The sequence below is a fragment of the Aulostomus chinensis genome, chromosome 8, assembly GCF_037954235.1.
Source record: "Aulostomus chinensis isolate RoL2024-O1b breed Wild chromosome 8, RoL_Achi_v1.0, whole genome shotgun sequence".
Taxonomy (NCBI): Eukaryota; Metazoa; Chordata; class Actinopteri; order Syngnathiformes; family Aulostomidae; genus Aulostomus; species Aulostomus chinensis.
In genome coordinates, this window is record NC_141327.1 from 22,864,546 (window position 1) to 22,883,104 (window position 18,559).

General features: G+C 39.8%; 1 protein-coding gene across 3 annotated transcripts in view; it reads right to left on the reverse strand.

Moving 5' to 3' along the window:
- Positions 1-18,305, reverse strand: part of gab1 (GRB2-associated binding protein 1) — a 52,561-nt gene extending 34,256 nt beyond the window's left edge. The window contains exons 1-2 of one of the 3 annotated variants that reach the window (XM_086211750.1): positions 17,813-18,305; positions 17,578-17,730 (exon numbers count right to left, since the gene is read on the reverse strand). In XM_086211750.1, coding sequence (XP_086067876.1) covers positions 17,578-17,649 — 72 coding nt within the window. In that variant the 5' untranslated portion in view covers positions 17,650-17,730; positions 17,813-18,305. Of the gene's footprint in view, positions 1-7,582; positions 7,742-17,577; positions 17,731-17,812 lie in introns of those variants that run through there. The other 2 variants (XM_086211751.1, XM_086211754.1) reach the window with 2 other exon arrangements.
- Positions 18,306-18,559: the final 254 nt, after the last annotated feature.

The following is an 18,559-nucleotide window of genomic DNA, read 5'->3' on the forward strand; positions in this document are numbered from 1 at the left end:
AGAACCAGCTGACATTTACCTAATGTTGCAACAGCTAATGCCTCGTAAGTGGTCCAAATATTGATGAGAGGACCCAGCGGACAACCAGACAACACAGCGTCTTTCTTTTTGCTCATGAGACAGACAAATGGAACACTAGTTTTTGTGTTCCCAAATGCTATTATGATCTATGCTACGAGAAAACCAAGGGGTTGGGTACTAATCCCATTTGTAGCCATACCTTTTTTCATTTCAGCTGGGAAAAAGTAACTCAAAACATATAATGACAAGGGGGTGGTCATGAAACCAGTTCTAACTCTGGGGGCCACAGTTTACTGATAAAACAGTTATCAGTGTGTCCTGATGCACTTAATTGATTCTCGAATATGACATCTTTGGTAACATTATGCAACAGGTTTTTTGCAAAACTTTTTTTTTTTTCTTTTTAAAATGGGGCTATACTTGGTCTACCCAATAATGTTTAGTGAATAAAATAACAAATTCGTTAAAAGTGAAGCTTGACTGTACATTGATCGGATTAAACTACACAGATGTCTTCTACTACTGAAGACTACCTAGACTACTGGAAGAGGGTATGAAATTAGAGTTGGTCTGGTCCAGTGTACTTATGTAAACCAGTTTGATTTTATTTTAACCAGAATAACTAGCATTTGACAATATGGCACACTCTTCCAAATTGAGAAGCAGTCATATCAGATACCTGCGCAGAAGGTGCCAAATCCAACTTGTGCTGCATTGGTAATAATCAATATGACACAACCAGACACATACTGAGCCATGAGTGTCGCAACAACATCAGAAGAAGGAACGGTAAAGACGTCTGTGCACAGCACATTTTTCACTAGAAACTTCATGTGTTTTCTTCAGTGAGACATCACGACACAACATGGCACTGTTAGCCTCAAGCAAAACTAAAACAGTGCCGCATCATTTTGAAATTCATCCAAACATTGACATCATAAAACACATACATTTGATGTTGAGTTGTGCTTCTCTCCGATTCTTTTTTCAAATATGTAGAAGTGGACAAACTCTAAAAGTTCATGTGTCATCTGGTCCCTGCCATTATTTGGGGGGAAATGCAAAAAAAAAAAAAAAAAATCTAAACACATAAATGAATAGATTAGAACTAATTATATGGCACTAAATTGGTTGTAATAATGTACGTGGCCAGTAGAAGTCTTTGAATGGCTTTCATAAACAAAAAAAGGAATATCTCCACACCACTGCGTGCAAGAATCCAACAATAACTAATGAAGTATATGACAACTACCCAGCCTCATGTCTGCTGCTGATCATCAACATATTTTGACAACTGAGAGCAGAACAAAGGCTTGGTTAGAAGACAAGAAATTATAATTAGAGAGTGAACTTTTCTCACTACATGTATTAACCTCAAGATTCCATACTGAAATGCAATGTGGCTCATCGATCTCATGTAAGAACTGTCAATAAGACATTACAGCCAAACCCTTACAGCCATGGCTGTCACAATGTTTTCGGGATTTAGTACAGGACTGCTGAATTAAATTAACACATTAGTGCCAATCCCCATATACAACACCCTGCTAAATCATATTTTGTAGCATCTGATTGGGATGGTCCACCATTCAAACACTCCTTTGAAGACTATTTGAAACCATTGTTTTAAGTTATTTCTGGACGATTCACTAACAGCAGGGAGCTCACACGTAGAATCAAAGTTCACTCATCAGTGCTTTTGCCTAAGCGATGCAAAAAACACCATTGTTAAAGTTGCTTTCACATCCTACACAAGTCGAGTACAGGGCACGTGGCTTCTGTATTACTGGGAGATAAAACACTATGGACAATATGCACAACAACTATACATAATGATCAAAGTAAAAATCAATGACTGAATGACAAGCGTGTAGACAAGCGTGTAGGCTATTTACATGCAATTTGTGGCTCTTTACCTGGATCTGAAGAGTCCAAGCTTCACACTGACAAAAAAACTTTGCGAAAGAAGCAAGGTAAGCAAGCTGCTGACCGGCCTGTTGTCGAGTGAGTCTGGCCACTTTCCTGCTTACTCTGCTGACTTCCCTCCTCTCCTCTTTACTCCGTGAAGTCTGCAACACCCTGCTCCAATAACCCCTGACCCACAGGAAGTAGACACAATGGACTGAAAATAACACACCACCTCCCCTGGCAACAACTGCCCACCCCAACCCCAATAGCGATGCACACTGCATTTACATTACTGTACACCTACAATGCATGCACCCAATATAGGTGGGTAGAACCAAAAATATCAGCCACTACTCCACAAACTGCCCACATGCTAAGAAGTACACCCTATGACTATGAATTTCCAGCATTCTTTTTTCTTCTGCTCCACACACATGCAGTGGTATTAGCTGGAGTCTACAATGTATTATGGACCTTCCAAGATGTTTAATATTTCAGAGCACAGTTACACAGCTGAGCATCTCTCAGTGGAGCAGAGGGTTTCACACTACAACAGGTTGTAGATTGAGAGGCAGACCCAGGGCAGTCCCACGTCTTCCTGCAGGGGGACATGGTGAGATGGATGACTTCTTCATCGTCAGGCCATAAAAGCATGTGTGTGTGAGTGTAAACATGTGTGTGCATGCTCATGTGAGCTTGTTGGGCTTACTTATTATGAGTGCATGTACATGTGTTTTTTTTTTGCATATAATATATAGTAAAACAGAGGAGCAACGGAAAATTGTATTCCTATATTTCAAGGCTTTTTGTGGCGCAATTTATCTTAATCATTATAAGATTTTTACACAATTAATCTATGAATCATTTCATCTAAAAATGTCTTGAAAGTTTAAGACATTCTCATCAAAATGTACCAGTCCCCAAAATGACATGTTCAAATTGCTTCTTTTATCCATTAAACTGGAGGCAGTTTGATATTTATGCAAGAAACACATGTGAAATATGGGGGAAAACTGTTGGTGATTAATTACTTTACTATTAAAAAAAATTGATTAATTGCTGCAGTCAAACTTTTTGATAGCCTTGGGCAGCACAATTAATCAAAGTGTAATCAAATTGTGACAAGGCACAATATTTGTTAAAGGCTAAATATGCATCAAAATGCCATTTAAAATTAAGCAGTGTGAAACTGCAAAGATGTACTGGCTACATATTGTACCTGACAGACACGAGAAGAGATATTTCATATCCAACCCCACAAAAATCACCCTGTTATCATTTTTATTAATTTTACAATGGAAATTAAAATAATGATAAGTTTTCACAATCATGCAGCCCTACCTAAAAAATTTTTAAAAATACAATAAGAAAAAAACTGCATAAAAGGTATTGTTCGCCCACTCTCTGTGTGTCTTAACAAATCTGTATCCATTCAGTGGGCAGCAGTGGTATAATCCAATCAGTCCAATGAAAATTATTCCAAATCACATTTAGTGGCCAGTAAGAGGTTTCCTTGGACGTGATCTAATTAGTCCCTCTTGACTCCATCCACTAGGAAATGGCTTGAGACGCCGTATACAGAGATAAGGAAATGGACTATGATACGCACTTCTGTGTTGCCTGCGGTGTTGCATTCAAAATAGTGGTGCCTGGTTACGCAGTAAAGCAAAAAATGAAACAAGGTTCCCCAACTATTACAATTCTGGTTTAATCCAGTTAAGCATTAAACAATCACATCAAAAAGAAACTGTCACATGCAGGTGCTGCTGAAAATAATACACTGCCAGTCACAGATAGGAACTACAACATGCTGATCCACAGTTAACCATGTTTGGTGTCCTGTTCTACCAGCTGAGGTGTTGAACATGCCTGAGCTTGTTTCTCAGCCAACTTAAGAGATACATCTCCATTTTCAGCCAGTACCCTGAAACTGGAACACACCTCCACACTCTGTTGTCACACTCAGATGATACTCCTTCACTTTCAGTTGAAAGGGAATGTGCATGGCGCAAAACACATACCTCAGAGTTTGTGTGCTGCATGTGTGTTCATGTGACTCCAGCACAGTGACTCACATTTAAAGAGGAATGTATGGTATCCCTCACATTCATTTTAAGCCACCAATACAGGCAGTAAAAGGTAACAATGCAAACTATTTTTTTTTCAACTTGACGATTACGCAAATGACCCTTTAACAATGTCAGTGTTTTAAAATCCTTTCCCTCTCTTCGTCTGTGGGTTGGCTTCTGTGGGTGTGTGCTTACATGCCTGTAGATTTGTTCTAACAGCTTGCACGCTTTCGTTCTCAACTCACCTGCACTCACATTTCTCACTCTAAATTCTACATTGTCCAAATAAGAATTGTTGTGTGTTTTGTAATTCATGGCCATCTATAATATGCACAACGGTGATGTCATGCCACTGCTGGCACCACAATTATCCCTAAATGCCCCAGCTTTACAAAAAGTCCTGACCACAGCCTCTCTGTTCCTCAAATACGCAAAAACATGTGATCTATCTTCATGATTAAATAAAAGCTGGCATTTTTGGTGACAACGATGAGAAAGGACAAAGAGATACAGCTCAGACATTTAATATTTTCTTTTTAAATAGCAAGACTAATTGATTGGCTGCAGTGTCACAATAATAATATGACGTACAACTTGTAAATAAGTAGCAGTTACATCAGGCACATTTTTTATTTAATAAATCCTACAAGTCCCACTGGTCATTCCCATCCAATTTTGCAGATTGGTCACATCTTTATAGAACATTTTTGCAAAATCAAATATTGGAGCACACAAACTAGTGCATCAGTCAAATAAAACTGGTTCCCATGAGAAAGGCACACCACTAAGAAACAACCACCTTTTATGGGAAACACATGCTGACCAACTACGGAAGACATCAGTGCTGTGTGAACTTGGGGCAACAATGTTCAACTTGACTAAAATGAAAATAACTGGAACAGTTAAATTTACTTTCACCCATTTCAAACTAAATGTGCATTTGTTTCTGAGAAAAGTTCCAGGGTTGAACTTTTGAAATCTGATTAATAGAAGGATAAGAGACTGTGTAAACCCTGCCAACAATAAGATTCCTAATTTCCAGCAACCATAAAGATCAAATTGGATATCTTCATAACAGGAATTAAAGTGTATTAAGTGCATACATGGAAGAACTCTAAAACAAAATCCATGCAGAATATTCTCTAATACTTCATGGTACTCCAACATTCTTCTACGTTGTAGTTATTGCTCCTCCAGTGTGGTAAAAAGGCACTCAAACATGCTTGTGGTAGTGAGGGAAAATCTCAGATCACCAATCAATACCTAATGTCCTACTTAGAAGAAGACAAGATAGAGCATCCACTGTGTGGAAATTCATCAATTTTGTACTCATACACATAAAAGATAAAGTGAGCATGTCCCTTTCATTTCACCTACAAAAACTATGGAAGTTAATCAGTTCCTCATTACATTAATTCAGCTCCAATTTGTATGTGAGCCGTGGATATGACAAAAGGAAATGCACATACGGTGTGTCCATCAACTGGTTTGGAGTGAATAAAATAGGCTCATAACGCCACAAGAAGATGGCGATACAGGCAATGTTACGCATGGCTGTGACAGTAACAAAGAATTGAAGAAGAGGAGGAGTCTGACAGCACCAAAAGATAAGACATCTTGAGGAATTACTTTTGCTTGGACTAACAACTGCCATCAAATACATGCTCATATTGGACATGCTGCATGCATAAGACAAAGTTGGGGAATATTCGTGTAGACGACAACAACAGAAACAGCTGGTCAGTCAGATCAGCTGCATCAGAGCTAATTCAAAAAATAGTTTTCCCATTATATAGATCTCCCATTTTTGCATTTACTCTGTTCCCACAGGCCAAAAACCATCTCAAATGGGTGTGTAAAAAAATTTTTTTCCCTCCAAATTTAGACATGTCCAACAACCTTAAGTGATGCCATACTGCTTCAAAATGCATTGATGAAAATCTGACTCGTAATATCAAATGAAATTGACTATCAAGCGATTACATTTCCTGGTCATTTTCTTTCAAAATTATTGAGGGATGAAAAAAATATCTGTCTCTGTGTTTTATTCCTCTCTTCATTAAGTAACATCCTGAGAGAAAGTTAATTGCTGTATATAACCAATGGGAATCAGTGGTGAAAATGATTCCCAGACATAATGTACTTATTTACTCTGGCTCATACAGTGCCCTATTCAATCTGCATACTGGGAGGATGGTGTGTGAGTGCAGATGGCAGCCTTCTCTCAGTCATGAGAACTATAGCAGTACCAGAGATAAAGACCAGCTCGTCTGACTTCGGGATAGTGTTTATCACATTCCTGCAGCATCTCCTAGTTGTTACGTCTTTACATTTTAATACTCTTCTCACCAGATAAGCAAGAGGCAAAAATGTTGCATACTGTGTTCTTCCATAACCTTGACACTTGTATCCATTGCATTCTTTCTTTTGACTACCTGCTGTCTCTCTTTAGTATTCATCTTATCTGCTTTTGCTTCTCTGCCCTCACCAATCTCAGCTCTTACACAGAGTCACATGCACTTGTCAAAGCTGCATCGTTAGAATTCAACACATTCTTTCGGCATGGCAGACTTGGTTCACATGATCACGCTTTCCCTTTACCACAAATAAGGGGGCTTAAACAATTATCCTTTCAGCAATTACTGGTCTGTACACAGTTAAACAGTGGACTCAAACCAAATGTCTATGCAGCACAGAGAACAATAGACTGTGGCATAAAAAACATAAAACACAAAACAAGTACCAAAGTACACACAGATAATGTGTATAACGTTTTAAGGAATGGCCACAGATGAAGCTGTTTTTTCAACTGCAACATAATAGGGAACAACTCATATAATTACACACTACAGGGTTGGGTGATATGTTAAAATTTTCCAACTGGCCACTGTCCATCAGCAAATATTGATACATTTGTCCCAGTGTGGGAGAACATGCAACTGCTAAAGTATTTGTTTTGAAAATAAAAATAAAAATTAATTTATGGTTTTAAATCAGATGTGTTAAGATGAAGCTATATCTTTGCAAGCATTCATTGCCAGAAAAACAGCTGTCTAACACTATTTGGAAAGAAAAAGGGTTGATGGCGTCAGATGAGGATCGCCTTTGTTTGCAGCCTCCAAAAGAAGAAACAGGAGAGGAAAACATAATTCATTAAACAAACATCTACACATGCAGTTTTTGATTCAGTTAAAATTTGTATGAACAGATGTTGCTTTTTTCGCCTTAATGATTAGACAGCAACCATTAAAGATGTTGTCACTTCCCAGTTTTGACAAAGCAACAACATGCATTATAGACCTATCAAAATAAAAGACAATAAAGCTCCAAAAACACAACCAGCAAGGTCCAATCATCAATAGCCAATATATTCATTCAATCACTCAAATCCTCAATGTAAATGTAAATTTCATTAAATTATATAAAGTTCAGGGTTAACTGGCATAGGGACATACAAGCACAGGGACTCAGACAAACAATGACAATTTACAGACATCAACTTTCTGTACAATTTACCATAATTATATTATTAAAATATAATAATCAAGCTGTTTGTTAAAAGTCAAGCAATACAGCTGACCAACCTTGAGCTCTGCTTGGATTTCACACACCCAGTTGCTGGTTATCCAAACGCCATGGGTCTAGTGCTATCACAAAAACTGTCAAAGTAATCCACAGGTTTCTTATACACACCAAGAATAAAAGGAAAGTTGAGAGAAATGCCAAGAAAGTAGGTGGACGAATAAAGTAAGTCCTCTAGCCTCTCAGCTTCCAATCAGGATTGAAACGAATACTCTCTGAGAGCAGGGGTCTCTATTGCATCTCTGTGTCTGTCTCAGTGTGTGTGTGTGTGTGTGTGTGTGTGTGTGTGTGTGTGTGTGTATCCATGTTGTCTGGCTTGAGGCCAGGCCAAAGATATCAGGGAGCACCATAGTAACTCAAATGCAATCAGGGTCAGTGGCCACAACAGGACCTATGGTGGAAAGCAAAGAGCCCTCCATGTTTCTTTGTCCACTTTGGTTTCTTCTGAGGTATTTTTTTTTTATCCGACACAAAATAATGATTAAAATAGGCTAAATCAAATCTTTAAAAAGACAAACAAGAAGACAAATTTCAACCAATTAAATTGGATCCATTTTAATGCAGGCCTGTCTGACTCACAGTAACTTGGGAAATTACACAGGTCAGTAGCAATATTTCACATCTAGTCTCCAGGCTGACACCCCAACACCCCCCTGTCGAACTCAGCTCGACAAACATGCACACATGTTGGCTGACACACAGCACAGAGCATGAGAAGAGGGGGAAAAAACCTCCATGACAGCAGTGGGCTATATTAAGGGGCTGCAGACACAGCGGCTAGGGTCAGATCACACAGCACCACATAACTTGAGTGCCAGCTGCATTTGTGTGCATGTGTTTGTGTAATGACAGGTGAGCCTTTAGAGTTAAATGTGAACAGATAAAGTCGAACATATTTTTACCTTCAAAAGCTGCCTTCCAACCTGATTGCTGGAATCAGCCCACATATTCACACACTTTCCGAGGGCTCAGATGAAGCAAGAGAATACAATAAAAGCTCAGCGAGAAAGTTTGTCTTGAAAACAGCAGAGAGACACTGTAAACAGACAACACTCACCTCTATTACCTCTATAAACTTGAGGGCTTTTATTATTGCTCTTTCATTTTTTGGTATACAATTATTAGTTTTGTTTCATTGGAAAAGGTCAGATATTTGTAAAATATTCCCCATCTCAAAAGTCATTTACCCTACAAAGAGAATGTCTTTAGAAGCTCTGGACATCTAATAAACATCACATTGGCCAATATTTTTCTGTCCCCTTATTTGTAGCTCAAAAGTGCGCTAACAGTGGTAACATAAAGTCTTGCAAGGTAGACATGGTTTTATGTTTCACAGTTGATTTTTTTTTAAGTTTTTTTTTGGATTGATTACAACACTAGAACATCTGAGAAGATGTGTGTGGATGCATTTTGGGTTCTACTGTGGAAAAAAAATACAGTGTTTTGTGGCCATCTAGCTATTTTATGACAACAAGAGCGTTTTCAGTATATTGCAACCCTAGAGTTCCTCTGGTCCAAAGTTAACTCAGCGTGCAGGTTTGTGTGCATATTGTAGGTAAATACGTACAACAAAGAAAGAGTGAGAATGTGTGTGATGGTGAGTATAAAGTGACATGACAAATGTGAAAATAGCACTGCAGCATGAGTGCTGCAATAGGAGGCAGTAGCAGTGCTACAAGTAGGGGCATTTTTAATTCTTAGTAGTGTGCGCCATTTTCAGGATCAAACAGCTTCACTACTGAAAAGCTGTTTGATCCAGGGAGTACAGTAGTGTCCACAAAGGCAACAATTCCCAAATCATGTAAGATGATAAATGCATTAAAATGTTAGCAACACCGCTGCCAAAAGCAGATCTGTATGTGTACGGTTTGCCGCAAATCCTTACGACCCATGGCTGAAGCTTCACTTCAACAAACAGGTGTGTTTCGTCATTTGTTGTTCATTTGTCTGTGAATTTCCCCGTTGTGGGATTAATAAAGAAATATCGTCTCTTACCTTATTTTACTTGTGACCATAAACATACCCTGGGGACTCAGCTAAAATTCTGATATAACGAAAACTGTAGCATGCAAGTGCAACACCACTGGAACCCTTAACCTCCAGTTGAGATGGGTTTCTCTTTCCCATATCCATAACCAGACCTGGTTCTGCACCTATGGTACTTACAGTAACATAGAAAACTACTACAATTTCTGAATTTTGGCAACAACTTGAAGTTATCAGTTCTTGTGACAACCCTGGTTCTGTACGCTATCATGAGGAAGCAGATTTCTCACCCACTTGCCTGAACAGACGTGAAAAATGTTGAATCCAGAAAATGTCAACATTTGGATCTCAATCAGTCAACAATACTACTAAATACTCCTATACACTGGTTTTAAAGCTGCAACTAATGATTACATTCATCATTTTACAGTGTGACATTTATTTTCATGATTAATCATTTTGTATATGAAATGTAAAAAAAGCATCACAGTTTCCCAGAGTCCAAAGCTGCTACTTCAAAAAAAAATTTGTCCATAAAACCATCCAACATCCAATGACTTAACTCCTGTCATAACAATAATGACGACGACAATAATTCTTATTCTTCTGAGCCTGGAGAAAGCAAATATTCAACATTCTTTCTCAAACAAACAGATAGAAACAATTAATCAATGACCAAAATTGTTGGTGATTCTCCCCCCCCCAATCGCCTAATTGATTTATTGCTGCAGCACAGAGTGCTTTGGAGGTTCAGTGTCCTTATATAGCAGGGGTGTCAAACTGATCCAGTAAAGGGCCGGTGTGGCTGCAGGTTTTCAATCCAACCAAGCAAAAGCAACACCTGATCCAACAAATGAGCTGTGTGGACACAGCTTGATTGATTTAAGTTGAATCAGGTGTTGCTTTTGGTCGGTTGGAATGAAAACCTGCAGCCACACCAGCCCTTTACTGAATCCGTTTGACACCTGTGTTATATAGGCTCTGAACATATACTAAGGTGAGTCACTGATCGCAAGTGAGTCATATCAACATCTTTTGTGTCTCAGGGTATGTAATATTACAAGGTTCTTAGGAAGCAGGATGCCTGCAACATCAGCTTCACCATCACTCCTTCTCATCCTCATTCATTCAGTGCTTTCAATTTTTTCAGGACAATTATCCCCTTGAGTGATAACAGCATACAAAAATGAATATGAGGTGAAGAAAAATATTTTATATTAGCAATTTAGTGTAAATATATTAAAAAAATTGAAGACAGGAAGAATGAATACAGAATAAGACTGAGAGAGTGCAGGACCCCTCCTCCTCTCCCTTCACCCGCCATCTGGTAGCCATCAGTGCCTCACACAGGAAGGGGCGGCCATGCCTTGCTGGGGCGCCAGGGAGCGGCTCCTCTTCCCTCCTGGTGTTGCAGAAACAACAATCGTCCAGTGCATTGCATTGCATTTCAGTGCATTGCACTGTAGTCCAGTCCAGCCCATCCTAGCCTAAGCTGAGCGGCCAGCAGCAGCCGGGGATCAGGCGCTCACACCCCAGCAGACCAGCAAAAAGGAGCATAGAGCAACCTCACATTCCTGCTGTATGTGCCTGCCAAGAAGCGCTGGGAACGGAAAGAAAGGGAGAGAACAGAGAGCTGCTCTCTCTGAAGGCTGGCTAATGGTGTTGCTTTGAGAAGCACTTCAGAGTTTCTCATCCCGCTTGTTTTCTCTCCACCTTCCTCAACAAAGATGACAAAGCTATTGATTGCCATTGTGGTACATCCCAGCCAGTGCTGCATTGCACACATGATCTTACGCCATTATCCTAGAAGAACTTTCCCTGCTTTAAAAAATTCAGGGAATGCACATTATCATGCATTTGGCCCAACTTCTGTTTGTCTATTTTTTTTTATAACACTCACTAATCTGATGGGAAAAGAGACCAGTACAGACTTCTTGTCTGGTTAGTGTTCTAGTCGTCTGTGTGCTCCTTCTAGCCCTGTTCTATGTCCAGTGCAGACTACAACTCCACTCCGGCAAAAGAAAGCTGCCTTGTGACATGAATTATTTTGACTGCCTAGAGCCATTAGCTGACCAGTTGAAACATGAGAAATAATGTACAGCATTTATGGAAGTTTATTCAAGCCATGAAATTGAATCTATGTCAGTATAGTCATCACAAAGACAAAAACCATGATTTAGTCTTTAAATAGCTGAGATTTCTGTCATCTGTACTTAATAACAGCTTCACTTGAAACTGTTCAATGTGAAACAAATAGCACATATCCCAATAGACTGCACAACGCCAGGTTTTAAACAGGAAAACCTGCAAAGTTTGCAAATACTGCATGAGAACCAGTTCTCTAGAGTCACTCCACACATTGGCTGGCACACAGGACAGTAAACAGCTGCACCAGGTGAAAAAACAGACACGTGATGTCATTGACCTACCCATCCAATTCAACAATGTCAGTGTTCCACAAAAGAGAAGGAAATAAAACACCCTTAAAGAGGGATACAATAGCAGTTTACATAAAAATGGCCGTGCTTTTTTCAGTCCTCTGGTTGTATTATTATTATTATTAAAAGACGTATGTCTGTGGCTTTGTTAAATGTGCCAGTATTGATACAATATAATCAATTCATTATGTCATCACTGTGTCATTTAAGTCACACACACAGTGAATTCAAACTGGACCTAAAAAGACTTTAGCCTCAACTCAGATCGGAAGTTTTTCGACTCGTGAAAAATCTTATATCCTTCTTTTGTGCAGTACTATCAGTCTGACGAGCTGGATTTCATTTCCTACTTACTGCGCATGTGTCATTATCCATGTACACTCTGCTCCCACAGACTGACTGTAAGCAAACTGTGAGCTGCGGTGCATCATGGTGAGTACATCTGAAGGAAAGCCTAATTTCTCAACAAATGAACTGTGAAGCACAAAGGCATAAAAATAAAGGACGCAGGATTGACAACCACAAACTTTATCAAGCACCTACAAAAAAAACAACGCATCCTCATAGGTCAGTCACACTTTGTGAAATATTTCTTGGGAAGTTAGAAGAACATGCCAACTTTTGGGGAGACACACTTAGAGTCTAACATTCTGGAGCTCCAGACACCCCAATGGACTGAAAGCCTTAGCAGCAATGAACGCTCGCCGTGGGGCAGCAGAATGTTACACGCATAGAACGTTACACATAAGCCTGGTTCTATTAATGCAGGCAAAGACCATTTTGGAGAGAAGTGAAGTAAAGTGTATTTGATGACTTTTGAACTGGCTTTCAACAGCCCTACTGATAGCATTCACTGCAGCTACTCTAACCTGTAGCCAGCTAGCTGGTGAGTCTGGAGCTCTGTAACGCAGGCACAGAGGAGAGAAGCGTATCACATTTTGGTTGTGTAGCACTCAAAATTCTGGGCAGTAATCTTATTTCCCAAAATGTTGGCGTGTTCCTTTGAAGACTGACTTGAACTTGTTTAAGGTCAGTTACGCATCTTTTGTAATGATTTGCACATAAAAATCAAGTGGGCCGTGTGTACTAGTGAGTATTACTGAGATCATCAAAACAGTGATGGGAAGAATTTCAAGATAGGAAATGAGGTAGCTCTTTTTTAATAGGTCTGATTCAACAATTTTAATGCAAACACTCACAAACTGTCACCTACATCAGGCTGCCAGGAACTAGTTAGATATTTACCAGGTGCCACAAAAATGCTATGCACTGCCAACATGACCTTCTACAATCATGTCTATGATATTTAGAAACAGAAGGTCAAAACTACTAAAATGCTTTGAAAAGTTGGATTCAAAAACCAACAATGCATGCAGTTTTTGGAATCAATTGCTCACATCTCACCAAGTACTGTCTGCCCAAGTTTAGAACCTTGATGCTTACTGGCTTACCAGGTTATGATGAAACTGATCCGCTTATGTGTAACACACTGATAACATTCTGTGTCTAGAACAAAAGTAGTCCGGTAAGAATAACAATTGTAGTAGCACATATATTAATATTTAATGGCTATTTGTTTTTAATGGACATTAAATAATTAATGGCACATGCAATCCATTCTGGAGCTGTGGCAGATCACACAGTCAGTCTGCTTGCTTCAAATGGAGCGTTGTGGCATTGTGGTGGTCAAGACATGGTCCAGTAATTTCTCTTTGTTAGCCTAAGAGGCTAATGCTGCACAAGTACCCCTCTGTTGCATCCAGTTTGGCTTGCTTGTTTGTTTGTTTCTTCAAGCATGTGGGGAGGGGGTTTAACAGAAAGTTGAGTGTTTGTTCTCTGTTCCACTTGCTAAGCAGATTTAATGAATCCCCTACTTAATCTGGAGCTATGCCTTTGCTTTCATTGACTGCATTGACACATTTTTTGGTTTACCTGTTTCTCTTCAACAGTTTACAACTGACAACAGTTTCAAGAAGGCAACAGGCAAGATTAATATCCTCTGGCCAATGTGGGGTCTGTGTAAACACACTTCCTAAAGGTTAAAGGACCTGAGGTTCACCATGAAGCTTGTTTTCTATTTACAGAGGTGAACTTTCAGGGTTCAGTATTTTCCTTATTTAGGCCTACCATGCAGCCTAGTGCTCAAGCAGGACTTATTAAGAGCTGGACAAGATGTACAATAAATTCTTAATCTGATTCTAGTGGGGACAAACAAATGCACAACCCAGATTATAATGTTTTATGTAGCTATGAACAGAGGAAACAAGCCAAACTAGGAGTTTAAAATTGAAAAAGAATAATTTTACAATGATGCTTGCATAGAAAATGACCTTGCACCTTCAATCCTGCACTTCATCGAGTGCCCATGATCTCACACTACAGATGTCTTCTAGCTGCCTCCTTGAAGAGGTTTTTACAACTGGACCTCAACAGAAACACAGATTGAAAGGTACAAGAAATGAAAGAGAAAAAGGAGAACCAGATGGAAAATGCGATGTCAATGAAATGGAAAACCACAGCAGATGTAGTGATGGCAAACTATGGCTGGGAAAGTCCTACAAAAGCTATTGTGGTTAGATACTTTCACACTGCTAAATGATGCATTAATGGCCGGAAAGTGCTCTTGTTCTGAAAACTGATTGTAATTGTAGATTCATCCACTTCTGAGGCTGTGTGTTGTCTATTCTGTCAACATTCACTTCCCAATTTAGTTGCTAAACCTGCAATGTAATACAGCAATATGGGGATTATAATGTTAATTTATCATTGATCTGTCCTTCCATCCATCCATCCATCCATTTTCTATTCAGCTTATCTGTTAAGCATCACCGGGGGGGGGGGGGGGGGGGCCTGGAGCCTATCCCAGCTTACATTGGTTGAGTGGCAGGGTTCACCCTGGACAGGTCATCGCAGGGCCATCAGGAGCAATTAGTGGCTCAATATCTTGCTCAAGGATACTTCCACATGGTCACCGGGGGAAGTGATGATTGAACCAGCGACCCTTCAGTTGCTAGACGGCCACTTTACCTCTGAGTCATGCCCCTTGATCTGTCCAGTCCATAAGAATTAGGAAAGACAAAAAAGGAAGAGCACCTCTCACAAAATATGAAGCTGATATCATAATTTTGGCTGCATTTGATCTGTGATGGATGGTTGTTTTGGGTACCAATGCAGAGCTGACTGATAAAAAATAACTCTGATCAGAGCCATAGATTCAAACAGATGCTGCACCCAGGGCAGCTTGTGTCGCTTCTCATAGGCACCAAATCTTTGATCACATCTTTTACCTTTCCTTGCTCTTGCTTGGCCGTCACCTTCACTGCTAAAAATGACAAACATCACAGCCAGAAGACTAGATCAGCTACAGATAATCTACCTCTGTAGAACAGCTACAACAAAAATTGCTCCACTAGTGTCTGGTTCATTCAGAGTATACTTTAAGTCTGGTATTCATCCCTGAGGACAAATCACAGTTATATATTCCTTGCCATGTAACAGCAAATACATGACCATCCTCTGTTGTTGATAAGGGATTAAACACAACCAACTATTCACATCAACACCTGGTAAATACAAACAGAAGAGAAGAGAAAAAAAAAAGCAATTCTATGTTTTTGTTCCATGAAAACAGAGGCACTTTCCAAACTGTGAATTTGGGCACCATTTACCCTACCATATTTCATACTGCTCATCTCATTTTCAGATGTGCAGGCTGTTCAAATAAATAAAAATCTTGTTCTAGTGATGTTAAAACATGATGCTCTGAATATTTACTGCAATATGAAGGTAACGTATCACGAGTGATCAATCATCTTCACCGGAGCTGAAACCAAAAGCAACTGCTCTCGGGGTCAATGTTGTTACATGATGGGGGGAGACACCATTATACTCACTTGTAATGTGCTGATATTGTAGCCATAACATAAATACACCAACACAATAAAGTCAGTATTGTGATTTATCACATTTTTTTCACACTGAGATGTATATCAGTATTATAATAAACATTAAGATGGCACACCCATAATGATTGTGGCTGCTCAGACATATTCAGGTCTGCTGAACTGCTTTCACCTTTGAGTTCTGTAACAGAGCATCAGAGGCAAAGTTTGTCCTTAGGTAAGCAGGGGCCCCAGCTTCAAGTCTACAGAGGGGGCTTCACATGCAGACCTGGGTTCTTGTAAACTGGGACAATACAAGAGCTCGGTAACTTCTACAAGACATCCACCCTACAGAGGAAACTTATGTTGTATGCAGAACTTCAAAGAAACAAAACTGTGAAATTAAATTTTCTCTCAGGACATCCTGGAAGCCTATCACGAACCCCTGGGGTCGATATGATCCACAGCAAAAATTAAAATTTGTGTGACATTTGTTGTGAACTGTGACCCTCACAATCCAGACAGTAGTGGTAAAATGCGCCCAAAAGCAGTTTATCAGCTGCCATTTAACAACAAGGCTAAGAAGGAACATTTTCAACCCATTCCTTGAACTCAAAACTAATGGTCTCTGAAAAAAGCTGATTCAAATCACTGTTTTGAAGCGACGAATGCAAGCCAGATGATGGCGTCTCTATTCTCTGGAGTCTCTAACTTTCTGTTGGAGAAACAACAGAATTCTACATGGTAAACAGTAATAAAGTGATTCTTCCTGTCCTTGTCTTGCGGGCTATCTCCAGTTTACGTGGCTTTACGTTGTGTTTTTCTGGTAGTTGACTTTGGTTAAATTTTTCTGGCACAGGTAGATTTGGGCCATTTCAGCCTCAACCCCTGAAGCTACAATTCAAACAAATGCAAGAACTTCCATCTTTGCTGCAGCGCCTGATTTGGTTTGAATTCAGCCAAAGATATGCAACTGAAATGATTTACCTATAATTCCTAAAACATTTTTTCTCCAAGTGCACAACAAATAAGTATCAAGATTTGCACACAATTATCCTGCCCTTGAGAGCACATATCGTATATTACAGTAAACATTGTGGTGGCTGTGACATACAACTTCTCAAACAATTCAATGACAAACATCTGCCAACTCTCCAAAAACTAAAGTTCAGAATGTTCAGGTCACCCTCTGGTTGTTTTGAGAATCAATTACCCCTTGACTTGACCATATATCACTTCGCACACATGGAGCTGTGGCTGCCCAAGCATTACTTCCACAGATAATCAATATATTATGTTACTGACCCTAGATAATAAAACCCTCAGAGGTCGAGATATCATACTGGATAAATGTGTTGTGGCATCCACCAGCAATTTCGTCATATCACATTGAAATGTCAGTTTTGACTCAAAACAACAGCCCTGTGCTTTAGTGCAATGCCCCACAGCGAAACAACACAGTCATTCTTGTAGCCTTTCTATAAGGGATCATAAGACAAATGGAGCTCTGAGAAGTCACACAAGTTCAGAGGCGGGGGGGGGGACAGCTCAACTTATATGTTGACATGCACACAAGCTGAGGCCTACACGTCTGTCACTGTGCCCTTACGCATGAACGGGGAAAATACACGTCTATTTAGTGTAACAGGTCAGTTTATAAGAGTGTTACAAATAAAATATACGTTCACTTACGTAACGTCTCAACTTTTTTTCTGGAGGAGACTTTCTCAGCCAACCCGAGCACACCACATCTCCCCCACTCATATCTGCTCGTTTCTTGCTCCCCTTTGGAGTTTGAGCGCAGATTGGTGTTTGCCTTGGCTTTTTGGGAGTGTCTGCTTATACCTGGGAAACATACACACAACACTCAAAACGGTGAAGTTCGATAACTAAAAGTTAAAACGTAATATTTGTGTCTGAACATTACCGTCACTCCTCCTTCGAAAGTCGCCTCGCCAACAAGGCAGTTGTCCAAAAATGCCCAGGCCAGATTTTCTCCGACTTGTAGACAAATAGACGTATATATCCTGAGCTTGGTGTGAGTATAAACCTCCACGGCGCCGCCTTTAGTACAAATATTAACGCTGACTTGTGTATTTTGTTCAAACTCGAACACACGCGAAAAGAAAGGCACAGGCAATTTGGAAGTCGCCAAGTTTTTGTTGTTATATGCAACGCTTCATGCTAATTCTCGTCAAAGTGAAGCGCTTCCCAGTTGGCGGGATCACATATAAATGTCCCACAGTGTACCGGCTCATAGTTTTAAGTTTATGAGCAAGATAAAACTATATCCACGGTAAACCCAGTGGTTCCACCGAGCTTTCCTACCAGTTTACTGCCATGGTTCCTTAATTGTGATTGACAGGGTGGCTCCGTCTTTCCCAAACTCACCCTCCTCGGGAACATGGCTGCGTCAAGCTCCACCGCGGCAATAGCTTACCAACCGGAAATGGTGCTGTTCTACTTTTAAAAATAAAACGATATCGCGTCAAGGACGTTTGTCACCGGTTTCAGCGGCCGCGCAATTATTTTGACGGCAACTGCTAAAGCAGATATTCCCAATGCTATTCTCTATTTTGGGTATTCGTTGATTAATATTGAGTCTTGCGCTACGAACAGTGGTAGGCAGAGTGAGCTAAAATTATGCTAACTGTTGAAGACTGTAACTGTAGTA